The sequence below is a fragment of the Leptodactylus fuscus genome, chromosome 2 (assembly GCF_031893055.1).
Source record: "Leptodactylus fuscus isolate aLepFus1 chromosome 2, aLepFus1.hap2, whole genome shotgun sequence".
Lineage (NCBI taxonomy): Eukaryota > Metazoa > Chordata > Amphibia > Anura > Leptodactylidae > Leptodactylus > Leptodactylus fuscus.
In genome coordinates this window covers 83,152,192-83,171,001 of record NC_134266.1, presented here as the reverse complement: position 1 = coordinate 83,171,001, position 18,810 = coordinate 83,152,192, and the positions used below count along the sequence as shown (strand labels likewise).

General features: G+C 40.8%; 1 protein-coding gene across 1 annotated transcript in view; it reads right to left on the bottom strand.

Annotated features, from left to right (window-relative positions):
• LRIG2 (leucine rich repeats and immunoglobulin like domains 2) overlaps nt 1–18,810 on the bottom strand; it is a 55,382-nt gene that overhangs the window by 20,998 nt on the left and 15,574 nt on the right. Inside the window, exons 3-10 of the mRNA XM_075264070.1 lie at nt 17,643–17,717; nt 17,138–17,272; nt 12,936–13,079; nt 11,641–11,784; nt 10,534–10,677; nt 9,160–9,303; nt 3,997–4,077; nt 2,402–2,473 (exon numbers count right to left, since the gene is read on the bottom strand). Of these exons, the coding sequence (XP_075120171.1) occupies nt 2,402–2,473; nt 3,997–4,077; nt 9,160–9,303; nt 10,534–10,677; nt 11,641–11,784; nt 12,936–13,079; nt 17,138–17,272; nt 17,643–17,717 (939 nt within the window). The remainder of the gene's footprint in view (nt 1–2,401; nt 2,474–3,996; nt 4,078–9,159; nt 9,304–10,533; nt 10,678–11,640; nt 11,785–12,935; nt 13,080–17,137; nt 17,273–17,642; nt 17,718–18,810) is intronic.

Here is an 18,810-nt window from a genome sequence, read left to right as displayed (position 1 = left end):
AGGTGCAGAGCTCCATCCATTTACTTATGTCTGACTATTCTTGGAAATCCAATATATTTATTTGCCATTTTCTAAAACGCCTATACGAGTGAATGGAGAGACGCACACGTACATTCCCCCTTCCATTCACCTTAGCACAAAAAAAACAAAACAAAAAAAAAGCAGCAAAATCTGCAACAAAAAAGAGCTGCGTTTCCGCAATACGGGGTCTCAGCCTGTAGCTTCACCTTCTTTCTAAGTAATAGTTCAGGTGAATATAAGAAAATGCGTAATATCACAGAGGAAAATGAATCTCTATCAGCCTTTTCTCAGCCATGTCATCAGTAAAGATGGACTAGAAATCATAGACCAAATCAGGTTATGTTAGAAGGGAGAGGAGCTGAGTGAGATACCAGTTAGGCCTCATGCACACAGCAATAGTTTTCATCCAATTTTAGCAGTACTGAGCAATATAGAAGTGAAAATCTTACTGTGATCTGCTCCAGGGTGCATGTTTCTTTCTGCATCTCCCTCAGGGCTAGTTCCCACAGAGTTTTTTGCAGGCGGATTTTGACATGGAATCCGCCTGCAAAAAGGCTCCCATTGACTTCAAAGGGAGCTGCTCGCTTTTTTTTTTCCGCTAGTGTTTTTTGTTTCCACTAGCAGGAAAAAGAAGCGAGATGCCCCTTCTTCCTACAGATTCCATGGCTGAGACAGCCGCGGCGTGAAACTCCCTCCTGATTAGGCCCATTCATTTGGGCCTAATCAGGAGCGGAATGCTGCGACGGGATGCCAGTGCACTGCATCGGCATCCCGTCGCAGCTAGCGGTGCGGAAAGATCACACGTAGAATTTGGTGTTCGCCACGTGAACATACCTTTACTCCTCTCCCATTCCTTCACAGATAGTGAACACAGGATTGAGCAGTAAACTTATAAAAAATAAAAAGACACTCTTACATTGAGTAAGGGACAACAAAAGGAGTTCCAAAACGCGTAAGCTTTGGACTATGCTCTTGTATCCTGGACGCACAATGTAAGAGTGTCTTTTCATTTTTTATAAATGAAGTTATATTTTAATTTTTGGTTTGCTGGATACATTTTCACATTGTTGCACCTTAGTAACTCCACTGCAGTCTGGAGTAAGTGTCCGTGCAACCTTTCATTATTACTAGGTGGAGCGGTTTTTCCTATTTTTATAGTTTAGCAATAAGGAGAGGGCTTATAAGAGGAAATGGAAGTACATTCCTCTAATTAGAGGAATGTGCTTCCATGTAGGTATATGCTTACATGTATTTTTTTTTTTTTTTATGACACTGGAGGTGATTCAACAGCATGTTGGCCACGATAATTCCTGTATCACTGGAGGATGTGCACCTGCCCATATATATGACACACTTCAGCATAAATCTGGGGCATCTCTCACAGGACTGTGCGCCTGCACTAAACTCTATTTCAGGCCTTTTTTTACACTAGTAAGTAAGAAGGCCTGAGAAATTTCCCCCATTGAGTAGCCTAAGCATTTAAAGAGGTGCTGCTTAGTTCTCTTATAAACCGGTCCAATTTTACCTCGACAACAGTGGGATTTGGCCTTTACTCAAGGTGAGATCTACATGGAATTTATATGAGCTCTTGCTCTGTATGTTCTCATCCAAATGATGTGGACAAGTTCAGTGAAAAGCTTTTGATGAAGGTGACCCTGGTGTATTTCATAGTGTTTCACATTAATTTATAGTATCTTCCACTAGTATGAGCACTCCTTGATTTATTGCATCGTTGAACATGCCGAGGTCTAATACACAAGATAATAGCACTGGTGCTCCATTTCTTGCCAAATAAAATGGGAAATTTTTATCATTTCCATCTGCTTTCCATTAAGAGTTATAAAGAAAAATGTTGCCCTAATACAAATCCTAGGAGAACTCCGCTTAAGCTGCCAAACATAATAACCACCTACAAGTTACTTCCAAATCATGGTATGATAACACAATATGACACACACTAGAAATCATTCTTTTTGTTACCCAGCTAATAAGACTAAAATCTGACTGAAACAGTACTGGGATGCCTGGAAATATTGTGGAAGCAAGTCTGATACGTGTTCTGATGGCGCAGATTAAGGCAAAAACGTTCATTAACAATAAAGACAAAACTGGTATAGACCTATGACCAAGTATACAACCCATAACAAGCCTGTATGTAGAAAAATAAAAGGAGATTTTAGGCTATGTTCACATCTGCATTGGAGGCCCAGTGCAGGGACTTACAAACTAGGTCATATTTGCACACAAAAAAATGGCATATGTGAACCTAGCCCAACACAGATGTGAAGCAAGCCCGAGCCTAACTTCTTCATAGGGTGGTAACAACATAGATTTTTTTTCCTTTTTTTCGGTTAGACACTAGGCTACTAAACATACTTACAGGTGGTGCAGCATATCCAGGCCAGTAAATGCTTTTTTTGTGATGGATTTAATCTTGTTTCCTTGCAAAACACTGCAGACAGAGTGAAAAAGTGAAATTAGTTTCTCTTCTAAATGTACTACTCTATAATGCATTGACCAAAGGAACTTACAGTACTTAAGCCATCAAATTAGTGAAGTCCTCATTTAATATTCCAATTTATGTTTCGTAATGAAGTTGCACTGGGAGAACGGCGAGATTCTTAACAAGATACTAGTCTACATTTAATATGTAAAAACAAGATAAAACTGAAGGCACTCATTTATCCACCACCTTAGTATGCAGGCTGCATCCAAAAGGTTGCATGTAGGCGAGGGCATAATATAGAGAAATAGCACTTCCCACGTGTTCATCCCTTTGGTATGGAGAATAGGAGGCCCCAATGGGAAGTAGGAAAAGAACCGTCAGTCATTAAACAAATTTAACTCACTCAAACCGGCCATGTGCATTAAGTTTAAGTAGACGAGCAGACAGGTTTCACGGGATTGACCAGTTATCTAATGCTAAAAGCAAAGTCGGCTGTGTCCCTACGAAAGCTGTAGGTAGACAGACAGACACACTCGGTCAGTCTCATTAAAGGGGTTGTGCAGGATTTACAGATCTCTGGCAAGAGACCGGGGAAAGTGAAGGGAAAAAAAAAAACCTACATTTACCTTTTCTTGATGCTGTTCGTTCAAGACTCGGGGGCTTGTTCTGACGGAAGTTCTCACCGCACTTGACTGCTGAGGCCAATCGGTGGTGTCAGCGGTCATAGGAAAGGACTTTTCCTGTGACCACTGAGGTCACGTGTGGTGAGGACTTCCACTGCAGTTCCAAGCAGCGTCGGGGGACAGAAGAGTAAGATTTTTATTTTTTCTATCATCTTCCCCAGCATCCTGCCAGTGTTCTATAATTCCTGAATGCCTCATAATGTTCACCTTAAGGGTTCATTCACATCTGCACCCAGGACTCCGTTCCGCAGGTTTCCGTTTCCTGCAAAAAACATGGCAGGAGACGGAAACCTGCAGTCATTTTTCAAACCCATTAATTTGAATGGGTTTGAAAAGTGTCCGGCTGTGAGTGCCGGTGAGTGTTTTATGCTCTCCGTGGCAAAACAGTTTATTTTTTAACCGGACACAGAGTTGGACATGCAGTACTCTGTGTCCGGTTTAAAAAAAAAACGATTTCCCCGCGGAGAGCTCAAACGCTCACCAGCACTTACGGCCGGACTTGGCAAGACAGGTTTCCGTCTTCTGCTGGCAGAAGACAGAAACCTAATACGGAGTGCCAAACGCTAGTGTGAACCCAGCATCAGGTGCTCTCTGCAAAAAGACTTTTGAAGCAATTTATCAAGTGTTTGGCCCAAATAATTTAACAGAATTTACCCCAGATATTGTGGTAAATTATGCATACATGCACATAACAGGCATAGATTTGTTTTTCTGGCAAGTGGACAAGCACAAGATACACCTCTTAATAAATTTAGTACATTTTACTTTTTTTTTTTACTTCAGTGTAGTACAGGATTACGACTGACATAACAAATATAACTGCCTCATGGGGTATTTGCTACTTACAGTACATGTAGCTTGGAAAGACCAGCAAACGCTTCAGTGGAATCTTCTATAGCCCAGGAGATTTCATTGTTCCGCAGGTCCCTATATTGAGCAGATATTTAATCAATACCAGCAAAGGCTCGCAAATTTTTTAAGTATATACACCAAATAAAATCATCTACGGCTTTAGTCACACTGGCATTGTGAGATATTTCATAGCACTCAGTTTTTCCCTAGGATTCTTCTGAATAAAATAGAACAGCTTTATACACTATTTTATACACTCTTAAAATGTATTACTGGGGAAAGTGAAAAAACATGAGCTCAATTTTTGTCTCATCTGACCAATGTGGATGATTCTGAGAGTGATTTGGAGAAGGTGCTGTGGTCAGATGAGACAAAAATTGAGCTCTTTGACATTAACTCAACTCGCCGTGTTTGGAGGAAGAGAAATGCTGCCTATGACCCAAAGAACACCGTCCCCACTGTCAAGCATGGAGGTGGAAACATTATGTTTTGAGGGTATTTCTTTGCTAAGGGTGCAGGACTATTTCACCAATGCATCAATGGGAGATTGGATGGAGCCACGTACCATAAAATCCTGAGTGTAAAGCACCCTTCCCTAAACCAGGACATTAAAAGTGGGTCGTGGCTGGGTCTTCCAGCAGGACAATGACCCAAAACATACAGCCAAGACAACAAAGGAGTGGCTCAAAAAGCAGCACATTAAGGTCATGGAGTGGCCTAGACAGTCTCTGGACTTTAATCCCATAGAAAACTCATGGAGGGAGCTGAAGCTCCAGGTTACCATGAGGAGCGGACCAAAATTCCTCCTGACATGTGCACAAACATCATCAACCTTTCATTTAAAAAAATAAATAAATAATAATAATAATAATAATAATAATAATAATAATAATAATAATAATAATAATAATAATAATAATAATAATAATAATAATGTCTGACTGCAGTGCTTGCCAAAAAGGGTTTTGCCACCAAGTATTAAGTCTTGTTTGCCAGAGGGATCAAATACTTTTTTTCTCTATGCAAAACGCAAATAAAATGTATAAAATTTATATAATGTGATTTTCTGGATTTTATTTTTGATATTCTCTCTCTCACTGTTAAAATTATATATGTGTGTGTGTGCGTGCGTCAGGAGTTCAACCATGTCCTCCACCCCTCAGTATCCTGTGCCTGACTGTAAGACAACTGGCCACAAAGGGAGCTGCCCTCCCCCTTAACTTCACCTACAACAGGACAAATAGATTATTATAAAGGTGACATTTCACCACATCCAACTCTCTGCGTCATTCAATAGGTGCTGCTCAACAGATTCTAGCACAGTTGGATTCCCTCTCTCTATCCCCCTCCCATAGTTCACAGCGACATTTCACCATCTCCATTAAGGCATTTTCAAGCAATGAGTGCCAACAACATCCACATATAAATAGAGCAACAATGAAAGTGCAATTATATTAAGTAATAAAAGTGAGAAAATCCATGTGTCATGTGAAGTACTAATAAATTATGCAAGCCAACTTGACTGCAATTCATACACAAGTGTAAAGTGCAGAGAGAAAATAAAGTACATAACATAAAATATATATAAAGTACATGATTAATTAATGACCTCATCACAAACCAGCCTGACATAGCACCACATCAATCCATATTACCTTAAACACACATCCCATAGCGGGAGGGTCCCTGTGTCCCAACACCCCTCACTGCCTTCATGGGCAAAAATACTCAGCTGGATTGTTTATTTGGAGTGCTGCTTCTTCACTTATTTCCATTTGGTCTTTGGTGAAGGTTTTGGTTTTTTTGTTAAACCCAGTGGCTAGCACCAACCTTAAAGGCTATTTATATATCTATTTAGTTCTTCCTGCATGCCTATGGCATCATGTTCCCTTTAAGTAGGGTCAATGGGTTCTGTTTTACCAACCTACTGTAAAATGTAGACAAGCCAACCGAAGCATAAACACTAAAACAGAAAATTTGATGCTTTTAGGTGGAAACACTCTTTAGGGCCACATGCTGACATACTACTTAAGACTGCCATAAAGATAATAGGGCTGCCTACATATAAATTACCAGCACTAAAAAAAAACCTGCAGCTTGCAGACCGATGGCAAACAAGGGGATTTTAGGTGGTGGTGACAAAGTATTTCCCAATAGAAACGATAGACCCTAAAGTTAATATTTATTAAGATCACACACCCCCAAAACAGGGAGATGGGGAAACCTGCTTAAGCCATCTCCTTCCCTCCTCCTCAGTATCCTGTGCCTGATTGTAAGACAACTGGCTACAACAGGAGACCTCCTCCCCCCGCAGTTTAATCTGCTACAGAACAGAGTAATGAAGAAGACCCTTTCCCAACTCTGTTCATCCTTCAATGGGTTCCCCTCCAAACATTTTGACATAACTGGATTTTCTTTCTCTGTCCTCCACTGTTCCTGAACAATCATGCTAATTACAGTGTCAGGTGGGCGGTCACAGTTTATCAGCCGTTTGACAGCCTAATCTATTGTGCTGAAACAGTGACGATTGCTCAGGAAAGGTGGGGGGGTTCGAGAAAAAAAAAATCCATCTGCAATAGAATAAATGGAATGGCCCCTATTGAAGGATGCAAAGAACTGGATCTGGTGGAGATAAAAGTCCTACCTCTTCAGCTATTTTACAGCCAAAAAAAGACCCTGAATGTAACCCATGAGGTCTCTTCAGGATTTCTATAAACATTTTTTTTGTTTCAGAAGTACACAGTAAACCCTGAAGACTTCCAGTGGTTGCAAGTTTTTTATTTTTCTGAAGGTTTTGTGCCTCTTCACCTTTCGGAGTTGGATAATAGAATAGAGAATACAGGATGGCACAAGTTGGGAGAGGATCCCATCACATTAAGCAAGTTTCAGTATTAAATGGATATATTTTAACAAAGTAGTTATTTTTCTCAGCCTTTGGAGTGCTATACTAGATGCTGTGTGTAGGGGATAGATAACATCCACTTCCTTGTATGAAGGTTCCTTGCTTCATGCTTGGTTACTCATCAGTGATCGGAGCCTCATTATTCACCATGGCCCTCCTGCTTGTGAACAACGGCTGACCCTGAACTGCATAGTCTGCCTGTCATTTGTCGTTACGCCCTTCTTGCGCCAAAAAAAGGTCCTAATTAATGTATTCTTGTTCCCTTTCATGAGGCTCTAACTCTCCGAGACTGGATTTAATTATTGCATTAGAGAGGTTGCACAAAGGTTAACAGAATATGAATGCATTCAGCCATCTTTCTCAGCTAAAGTGGAAAGAGGGGGATGTAGGGGGGTGAAGTATTGGGAAGATAACCACCACAGGCTGAGCAAATAGAATATGAATAAATAAACCATAGGTAGTCTTATAACAAATTGTTTGGTTTCTTGGCATGACCAAGAACCAGGCAGAACCAGGCTTGCTGCATAGGCTGTCATGAAAGGGTTTTGGCTCTGGGTAGTGAATAAAGACCATTTACTGCTATATTTTAAAGCAGGGGTCCTCAAAGTAGGATTCCCCATTAGTGAGCAATCCCTTCTTTCAGCTGTAAGTGTAGGCCACAGTCCAGGCAAACACTGCCTACACTACACCAGCACAATGAGGCAAGTCATCAGCACCTGAAGTCTGAAGGAGGATGACGCCAAGCGGCTCTTCATGGGACTTTAGGTAAGTATAATTGTGTGTGTTTATGTGTGTGGGGGGGGGGCTATTGTGGAGCATTTAATATTGTGTGGGGGAGTGGGGCTACTGTGGAGCATTTAATATTGTGTGGGGGAGTGGGGCTACTGTGGAGCATTTAATATTGTGGGGAAGTGCACTGTGGAGTATTTAATACTGTGTGGGGAGGAGGGCTACTGTGGAGCATTTAATACTGTGTAGGGAGGGGGGGGCTACTTTAGAGCATTTAATACAGTGTTGGGAAGGAGGGCTACCGTGTAGCATTTAATACTGTGTGGGGAGGGGCTGCTGTGGAGCATTTAATACCATGTAGGGAGGGAGTGCTTCTGAGGAGCATTTAATACTGTGTGGGGAGGAATTTGTTCATAGTTTTATTTAAACTATTTTTCGACCTTCCAATGGTCTGAGGGACAGTGACACCTGCTTTAAAAGGAAAATCCTGCGGATGGACAGCCCTATCATTATTGGGGGGGGGGGGGGGGGAGTTATATCAGGGGTCAACAACTAGAGGTATTTCACCTCCTACTCTTCTCAATTTTGAGTTCCAAGAACTGCCAAAGGACACATGTATGCTGGAAGTTGTGGTTCTATAACAGTTGGAATGAGACAAGTTACTGACCCTCTGCATTGTATAAAGAGGACATAAAATAATGATGTAATCAAAGATCATTCACAAATGAGTTGATAGGTCCATTTTTTTTTCTTTCAGCTATTTCCAATGAACAGAGTGAAAGAAACTCCAAATGGAGTCTCCAACACAGATGTGAACTCAGTCTAAGTCTACCTTTGTGTGCATATATATTTATTGCAATGCACTGTAAGCTTGAGACTGTGGCATTACTTTTGAAAGGGCCTTGTATTCTATGACACTGAAGACAGGTACACACAAAGACAGGTAACAGGATATGAAATCTGACAAATTCATAAAGTAATTGAGTATGTATGAAAAATAGTGATTATCCGTGGCAAAGCTACATCAGTTTATTGCCAACGCTAACCCTCAGTTTTCCTTGAAGGTTATGCATCTACATACAGTAATTTGCTTTCGTTACTTTTTAAGATGATGCTTTTAAAACGCAGGCCTGGACAGAAATTGAATTAGTAGAAAAGCCCTTAAGACTGGGTTTTGCTACCAGTCCTTCATCACTAGGTGCCAATGCACAATACAGGAAGCTGTGACTCCTGGGAAGGATTAGAAGAGGTGTAAACGATACTGAAGAATGGGGGCCAGTTCTGTTGCCTACAGTAGTGAAGAGTATGGGAAACAATATTGGGGAAGATAGGTTTAATATAGTAAAGGTAAAATTATTATAGTCTAAAACTGAAAACGGAAAATAGTGCACAAAGATAAGAACATTAATAGAACCCTACCGCCTAATAATTTACTAATATTCTACTCTAGAAAACCTCTTGACTCATAACAGTAAATACATTCTTAACTGTAGCTAATGCAATGGGCAAAAAAAAATTCCACTTACAATGTCACAAGGTTTGCAAGTCCCTTAAATACACCTTCAGCAATATGATTTATTCTGTTATCCCCTAGGTTTAATTTTTCCAGCGAGCCAAGTCCAACAAATGCAAACTCATCCAAACGGTTCAGCTGATTGTATGACAAGTCTCTGGGGAAAGGAGAAGGGAAAAAGAGACAAACCATGAGATAGCAGGAACAAGCTGAAATAATACTGGCACATTTCTGATTTGGCCCTTTACAACAGTAAACAGCAATACAGGGTATTTACACACATACATTTCCTATTTAAAAGGAAGTCTCCATTTGTAGACACTTTACACAAAATGCAATTTCCTAATCCCCAAAAGTGTTATGATTGGAATATGTCCCTTAATATTAGAAGAAAATAAGATTAAAAAGCAGAACACTGCAGAAAAAAAGGAAAATTGTGTACTCATGTGCATCATATTATGATGCTAGAACTATATGTAGAAATCTTATCTCTTTCTCATATCTATCTATCTATCTATCTATCTATCTATCTATCTATCTATCTATCTATCTCTATAATAAAAGGAGGCCTTTATACCCTGTGTTGCCTCTAGCCTAGATAAAAGATGAGATACGGCTGGGAATACAGGTTGCAGGTTTATCATACACATTTTCCCATAGCTGGGCCTGTAGATCGTATGCACTCATTGGTTGCCAAAGCTGGCATCCCAATTGGTCCCATAAATACTAAAATGGCAATAAATCTAGGAATTTTTTTTTTTTTTTTTTTAAATCAATGAGTGTGTATATATAGAGAGACATGATATAGGTATATAAATATATCTTTAAGTTTAAGGCCCCACACGTTTTTTTGTTGCAGATTTTGCTGTATTTATTTTTTAGCCAGTCAGGAGTGTGTGTGTTTTTTGGCCTATCAATATGTCTTTGTAAAATGGGAGGAAATCCACGCAAGCACGGAGAGAACAGAGCCACTGTGTTGCCCCCAGTCAGGAGTATATTTAACAGAAAGGAGAAGTATTATATTATATTTATATTTCTCACTGCATTTCAAGCCACTGCTGACTTGGCTCAATAAACTGCAGAAAATCTGCAACAAAAAAAAAAACGTTGCAATGGCTATAATCATCCCCTTATATTTCACTTCTCCATATCAAATCTCCATACAAAGAGGGATGGAACCACCCCTTTAAAATAAATGCTTGACCACATGATATGGAGAGGTCAATTCCCAACAATTACCCAGTGGAATAATAAAAATCTAAGCTTTTCTTATGGGTAAGCATGGATGGTACCCAGATGCAGTAAAGAAAAATACCAGAGCTAGTACGAATCTTGCATAATAGCTCACAAATAACACATATAGAGAGGAATGCACTTGAACACTTACAGATCCAAGAGATTCTGGCAGAACTCCCACGCATCTGGGCTGATCCTGTTGACTGCATTTTGACTCATGTAAAGCTGCTGTAGGGATCGCAGTCCATACAGCCAGCCTTTGTTAATGTCTGTGACATTATTGTATTCTAACTCACTGTATGGGAGAAAATCAGAACAGTTAATGTTAAACAAAGGACAGAATAGGTTGTAGATAACCATATTTACTGCATTCAATCTGCTGATGTAGCAAAAGGTCAACTGGAATTCTGATCCCAATTCTACTATGAACAATGTAGAATAGCGAGATAAAAGTATATTAGCGAACAATGCATCAATTAATATAATAGAGTTATAGGCCAACCAGCCTTGTATGGATAGGTCTGATCACTGGGATGAGGAGAATAAGGGTCTTAAAAGTATCCCAGAGTGCTGGTATGCATGCTCTGTCTTCACATGCCTTGGATTTGTGTCAGTTCCATAGAAGTTAAAGGGATTGTCCAGGATAAAAAGACACTAACATTAAACACCCTTCCCCATCTAACTTCTAGCTATTTTATCAAAAATGTATATTTACGGTCATCTGACCGCCCCAGGCACATTCTCTCATTTTCCGGTGATGCTGGCTGAGCTTTAATTAAATATTTTATCAGAAACTGTAAAATTCATTATTGTGTCCGCTTAAGGCTGGTTCATACGGGGTTCTGTGTGAACACATTCCATTGTGGCTTTAAGCTCCGGATTAGGCCTAGTCCAGAGGGTGGTGTCGTGAGGCGGACGCCGCGGCTAAATCAACCGCGGAATCCGCCTGAAGAAACGGCGGCTCGCTTCTTTTTTCCGCGAGCGGGAAGAAACTGCTCGGAGAAAAAGGAAATGACCAGCTCCCATTGATTTCAATGGGAGGTGTTTTTTTTTAGCAGGATTTTGACGCAGATTCTGCGTCAAAATCCTGACCATTTTGCCCCATGTGAACTAGCACTTATACAACAGACAAAAAAAAAAAAAAAAACACATTTATTTTGTGTTTAGAATTATGTAGGCCAGGGTCAACGATTTAGCTTAGAAAAAATTTCTCCATTTGCTATTGCATGCTAAAATCTAAGGAAAACGAATGACTTACAGCTGTTCCATATTGTCCAACCCAAAAAAAGCACCATCCATTAGTCTGCTGATTCCATTTCTTTGCATTTTTAGCGATTTAAGAGAGTCCAGTCCTTGAAAAGTCAGACTCTCTACAATTTGAATTCGATTACGTCTCAGTTCACTGTCAAGTTAAAATAAGGGGGAGAACACATGACAAAGCATTAACTGGAAATCATATCATGCAAACTATGACACCCCCCAACCAACTATAATAACAGCCAGGTAAATACAGGACACACTATACCCCAATACCCCAAGCTAGCCACAAATACTACCTATAGATTAACCACTTCAGATCCATGGTCATTTTTAAATAATTTTTACTTTCCTAACATTTTTTTTTTTTTTTTTTTTTTTTAGGGTCAGTTCACACGTGAAAACCGCCTAGCTTATTTGTGCGAGGTAAAAAACCTCGAGGAGTTTTTTTGACGCTGTTTTTTGCATTCCACGCGGTTTTTGACGAGGTTTTTGACGTGGTTTTCGCTAGCGGTTTTCGCTAGGTTTTTTTTTTCCTATATGTGCTATAGAAACTGCAGGCGAAAACCGCGAGTTTTTTTGCAAAAAAACGCGCGGTTTTGTGTGCAAAAAAACGCGCGGTTTTTTACCGCGCGGTTTTCGCCTCCCATTCACTTCTATGCAATTCTTCAGGCGTTTTCCGCCTGAAGAAAGGTCATGTCGCTTCTTCAGGCAGAAAACGCTAGGAGGAAAAAAAAAGCTAGTGGTCTACATAGACCACCATGTTAAAGGAGAGGTTTTTGAAGCGAATTCCGCTGTCAAAAACCTCCCCTTTGCCCACGTGTGAACTAGCCCTTAAAGGGTCATAAGAGACTTTTGGCAACTTTGCAATAATTTGTAGACAGCTCCTTAAATCCAAAAACTCTTGTATCTTCCTGGTAACCAAATAACAGGAGTTCAGGACTTTAATACAGAAAGCATTACTGCATTATATAAATACTTATAAGGTAGCAGGGAATAAAGCACAGGCCATAACAGACTGCCTTTGCCTCTTCAGTGGGTTGCTTTTGCCTGTTTACACTACCCTGGTGCAGTTGCACACACTTACATGCTGTAAATGATTTGCAATAAGTTGATATCAATGTAAAATATGAAGTCATTAGCACAGAGAGCTGCAGGCCAGGGCTTTTCTTCCTATGCAAGAACTGTATGTCCTACCACTGTTCATTAGGCCTGACAGTCTCCCAAATGACTGATCACTATGGGAGGTGAGCCAAAGCCCTCCAAACATAAAACAGCTGAAGCCTGTGCACTTACAGGTGTTGCAGTATTGGCAGTTTCAGACTTTTCGGCTGAATCACACTGATCTTGTTCCTGTTCAGCTTCAATACAGTTAATGATCCAGCTAAGTTATCAAATGAACCAACTTCCAGAGTTGTAACTCTATTGTTGCTCAGATTCCTAGAAAAGAGAAAAAGTGAACGTTTAAAGCTGGTCTAGAAAAGGACTCAATAACATTACTAGAGTATTTGCACCTTAAACATTTACATCACCCTCTTCATTTATTCTGCCCCACCAATCAGGTAGTTGTGCTCACGATTCTCTAGGATATGGCATAAATATCCAAGTTAGGAATACATCTTTACAGGAGTTGTCAAGGATAAAGACTGCACTAGATGGTATACTTTGTGCCAGAATGTCTTCCCATACTACCAGCTTAGTTCTCACATTGACTTATGATGTATTGAAAGGGTCTGGCTGTACGGTTTAGCACAACAGCTAAGGGTGGGTTCACACCTGCGCCCCAGTTTTCGCTTTCAGTTTCCGTCTTCTGCCAAAGAAACTGGACAGGAGACGGAAACCGGCAGTCATTTTTTCAAAGCGATTAATTTGAATGGGTTTGCAAAGTGTCCGCCCGTGAGCGTTTATGGGTAAGTTCAAACGGGGTTTTTTGGTCCGGAACTAGAGGCGGAGGCCGCCTCAGGTTCTGGACCAAAATACGGGTAGCTGCGACTGGATGCAGGGCCTAGTCGGGAGGGATTGTCTTCAGGTAAATGTCGCGAGGAAAATCCGCCTGAAAGAATGAGCATGTCACTTCTTTTTCCAGGAGTCGGAAACACACGGCTCCTGGAAAAAAGAACTGACCGGCCCCCATTGATTTCGATGGGAGTCGTCTTTTTGGTCAAGACTTTGAGGCGGATACGGCCTCAAAATCCTGACCAAAAAAACCCGGTTAAAAAAAAAAAAAAGGTTTTGCTGCAGAGACCATAAAACGGGCGGACACGGTCTGCCGGGTTTACGCCTCCTGTCGGCAGAAGATGGAAACTGAAAGCGGAGACCGGGGCGAAGATGTGAACCCCCCTTTAGCCAGCATCTTTCTTTGTCACGGCTGATGCGGAGGAAGAAGAAGAGGCCGAGCTTATTTACTGCAACCACCAACATTATTGTCTTTTGATATATTTTGATATATTTTACATATATCAAAAGACAACAATCTTTTTTTTTTTTAAGACATTGCTTGTCATATTTAACAAGCAATAAAACACTGCCAGGACCTCAACTAGTTGACAGATGAGGTCAGACACATACTACAGAGAGACTCCCCTCGTGCTTCACTGACACAGAAAGGCTTTGTTTAGGAGAAAAGGGAGATTAGAAGTAAAGAGACTATCATGAAGGTCTTCACTTAGAGTAGGCCCATACTTTCTAAGGGTGTGACATCCTTGTTATGTCTTCTATAGGAAAAGAATCATCATGTCAATCTTCTTTAGTAAATTGAGCATGGCAATAAGGGAGATGAGGAACATGTGTTCCTCTATTATCAAAAACTAAAATGATGACCCTTCTGAAGAGACACATGAACTTTCCAAAATGTTTATATATGTCGCCTTGCCACGAGGTGGGATAAACAAGCACCTATTACATTGGAATGGCTACTCTAGGGAAAAGAAGAAACCAAGTTTGCTCAACTCTTTCCTTTTTTTGTTAAACGCACATACACATCATAAGCAAAACTTTACGGAAACCAGCTGGGCACCGAGTTCTAAGTAACTTGTAGTTTACTGATGCTGCGAGATGGAAATCTTTCCTCTGGTCTTCCTTCCGTCCTGCTCACAGGAGGAATCACAACCTGGATGAGGCCCCAGCCCAGATTTATGTGCTGACAGTTTTGTGGCTGGATGATCACACATAGCACACTAAAGCTTTCTGCAGGCCTTTAGTACTACAGTTAGCAGCAAGGCCTAGAATAACAGCTATAGGTATACAGACCTGGCAATGATGGTCAGGTTTGTGCGTTTAGTGTTCTTCAAAATCTATTCTTCAGACAAAATATTTAACCCATGCCGAGATTTGAAAGAGATTATTTTCTATTTCTGCTCAAGCATCTACTTTACTGCACTGGTAGAACAAGCTGAGATGATCACTAGGTCTTGTTTTTTCATATAAAAACAAACTTCTATTTGCTTTTCCTTTCCCTTCCCTCTGTCAGCACACCACTAAGCATCGCTTGTATTTCCTTGTTGGAAAAATCATTCAAGCTCTTTTACCTATATTTTCAGTATATCCATTCATATGTCGTCAGCAGGGGAAGTAAGGGGATGCTGTAATATTAGGCTTTCTGCCTCATACTGAGATGTGTAGCCTGTCAGTGAATAAAGTTAATCCCCTACAGAACAAGAGCCAGCCTATTAGGCTAAATGGACAGAATTAAAACTGGTGGATTTTAGGATATTATTAAAATATAGATATTGACCTGGAAAATTAATTTTGGCACAGATATATAAAATTGGTCTTAAAGAGGACCTTTCATATCCTCATGCACATGTGATTTTATATACCGCTAGAAAGCAGATAGTGCGCTGAATTCAGCGCACTGTTGGCTTTGCCATTATGTGCCCCAGGGCTGGAGATATCGGTGCCGTTAGTTTCGGCATCAATCTCTGCCCAACGTCAGAAGGGCGTTCCTGACGGTACTTGTCCATAAGCCCTGTATGATCAGAGGGGACATTCCTTCCCGCACAGGAGTGACGTTGAGGAATGCCAGTACAAGTCTATGGACGATTGCTCCTCACAGCCCAGCTAGACTGTCAATGCCCTTCTGACAGTGGGCAGAGATCAGTGCTAAAACTAACGGTTCTCTCCAGCCAGGGGCACATAATGGGAAAGACAACAGTGCTCTGAATTCAGCGCACTGTCAGCTTTCTAGCAGTGTATAAAACCGCATGTGCAGGAGAACATGAAGGGTCCTACTTAAAGAGGACCTTTCATGGATTTGGGCACAGGCTGTTCTATATACTGCTGGAAAGCAGACAGTGCGCGGAATTCAGAGCATTGTCGGCTTTCCCGATCTGTGCCCCGGTTAAAGAGCTATCGGTCCCGGTTCCGTAGCTCTTTACAGTTAGAAGGGCGTTCCTGACAGTCTGTCAGGAACGTCCTTCTCCACAGCAGCGCCTATGGCGCTGTACAGTGTGAGCGGGGAGGAACACCCCCTCCCTCTGCTCACAGTGCTCGCCCATAGACGAGTATTATCAGGAGGGGAGGGGGCATTCCTCCCCGCTCACACTGTACAGCGCGATAGGCGCTGCTGTGGAGAAGGACGTTACTGACAGACCGTCAGGAACGCCCTTCTGACTGTAAAGAGCTACGGTACCGGGACCGATAGCTCTTTACCCGGGGCACAGATCGGGAAAGCAGTATATAGAACTGCCTGCTCCAAACCCATGAAAGGTCCTCTTTAAAGAGAAACTGTCTTAGCTACCCATTGCAACCAAACGCAGCTCAGCTTTTCTCTCATATGAAATAAAACTATACGAAATAATATATGAAATAAAAGTTGGGCTGCAATTGGTTACTTTGGAAACTAAGTTTTCATAACTATGCCCCCATTGTCTTAAAATGTTTGACTTGTTTTAAAACTTAATTAAAACAAATCGATCATTTCTGATGACACATCCTGTTTAACCAGTGTGCCATCTGTCTGTGGTGTAAATTTCCTTTTATTTACCAAGTTAATGAAATAGACTGGATAAACTGGGTCATGTAGTAATGCAAACCTGTTAAACGATTTCTGCTGCCCTTAGTGCAGGATATCACAGATGGGGAGAACCTGAGCTCACAGTTATATAGGTTTAAGTGATATGGAGTAAAAATAAAAAGACTGACAGGACTCCTAGGAGAGACAGTCAGAGTCCTGCTAATTCTACCAATCGATACCTTCCTGCGTAGACACCAATACAGCGAACCCTCTTTGCTTTCCGCCATGGGTTTACTCACTGATCAGTCTCAGATACAATGGGGCTATAAAGCAGAGGGTTTCATTCTACTGAAAACAAGCTCAGCTTCTATCCCTCCATTATACTTCGCCCTCAGAACGGACGGGTCACCTTAGAAAAAATTTTCTTCAAAATATTGCATACATGTTTCTTGCTTGTACAGCCCAATCTTAGTTAGAACTATATCCCAAGTATGGACAAACAGAACATAAAAGAAAAAAAAAAATGTAAAAACAACACACTTACAAATGCTTTAGAGGAATCCTTGGGAAGAATGTGCTTTTTATTTCAGTAAGCAGATTGGAGCTTAAATCTAAGGTTTCCAGTGAAAGATACTGCTGCAGCAAATCTCCATTCAATTCAGTTATTTTATTATGTACTCTGGTGGAAAAAAAAAACACAACATAAACTTAAGTCAATATAAGTCAATTATACAAACATTCTTACATGAGTTCCTACAAAGCTACTGACCTACTGAGAAAGAGACAGACAGCATGCTATAACAAGCCGTTTGTATACTATTCTGGAAATTTCTTCCATCACTTAAAATATCTTACAAAGAAAGCCGACTGCTTCATAAGGGCGAGTATTGAAGCTATGGCTTTCTCACCAAGTTCTGCACCAAAAATCTCCAACAAATGAAAGTATAAGGGAATATGATTTCTCTGTTGTGGATCTGAGGGCATTCTGCAGATATTCAACTATTTAGAAATCCTATAATGTATAAGCATAAAAAAGGGGTTATACTTACAATGAGAGAAGTGTGATGTTAGCTGTTGGTTCGCCAAGGTGAGGAATTGCTGTTAACTCATTGTAGTTCATTTTCCTAAAGTAAACCAATAATATTAATTTGTTTGACGAAAAAAGCAAACACGTACCAAACAGGCTCTACAGTAAAGTGTACCTCCAATTATAAATCTACTATGCATAAATGAATAGTACAGGTGAATAAGAAAATCTCTCAAACAAATCTGTCTCCTTTTCCACGTTTTTCCTTCAGCCTGTTTGTTTCCATAGAATCTTATCTGTACGCGGGTTACACACACAACTCTATGGACAGGAAGAAGAAGTTTGTTTATTGCCCGATTATGTGCATTGGCAACTTAGAATTCTGCAGTAGCATTAAATAATAGTACAGTGTATGGCAGCATACAATGCGTGATTGTGGATGTTTTCAAGCTTCCTTCTTCTCCCTCTCCCCTCTCCATAAACTAAAATGTAAAAAAGGGAATTGTAGAAGGAAACTAAATCCTTAAAAAACATAGTACAAAGTTTCTTATATTCACATGAAGGGCTGGGTGATTATGGCCTTTTACCTAGATAACAAATGATGGTAATTTTAGGCCACACCCATATTGCAAAATGGATTGTAGTCTAGGACCCCCAAACCCCCCAAAAAATAACAGCATTGGTATTTGCTGACGAAACATACAACCCCACCCCCCACCCCAAAAAAACAAAAAAACAGTGTTATGCACATCTCCTGGGCTCTGGTGTGGTTCTTAGTCCTCAGGTAAGGCCTCCCCCCCCCCAGTACTAGTCTATGGGCTAGTCAGGGGGGAGGGCATTCCTCACAGCTTAGTGTCATCACTGGGTGGTAAGGAAGGTTCCCTATGACACAATGAAACCTATGCGGTTTTAATCACTTTTTTCCTACTTTTGCACTTTTGTTCCTGTCTATGGAGTGTTTTTTAATCATTATGGATTAAAAGTTATTTTTTAAAGAAATATTCCTGGTAGAGCGGATCCTTCTATCAATTCATTTTGTCTGTTCCCTATGACAGTACAGTGCTATGGACGAGTACTGTTAGGAGGGGCTTTCCTCAGCTAGACTGTCAGAAACGCCCTTCTGACAATGGGCTGAGCTTGTTGCCGTTATAACAGCACAGACATCTCCAGCCCCGGGACACATAATGGGA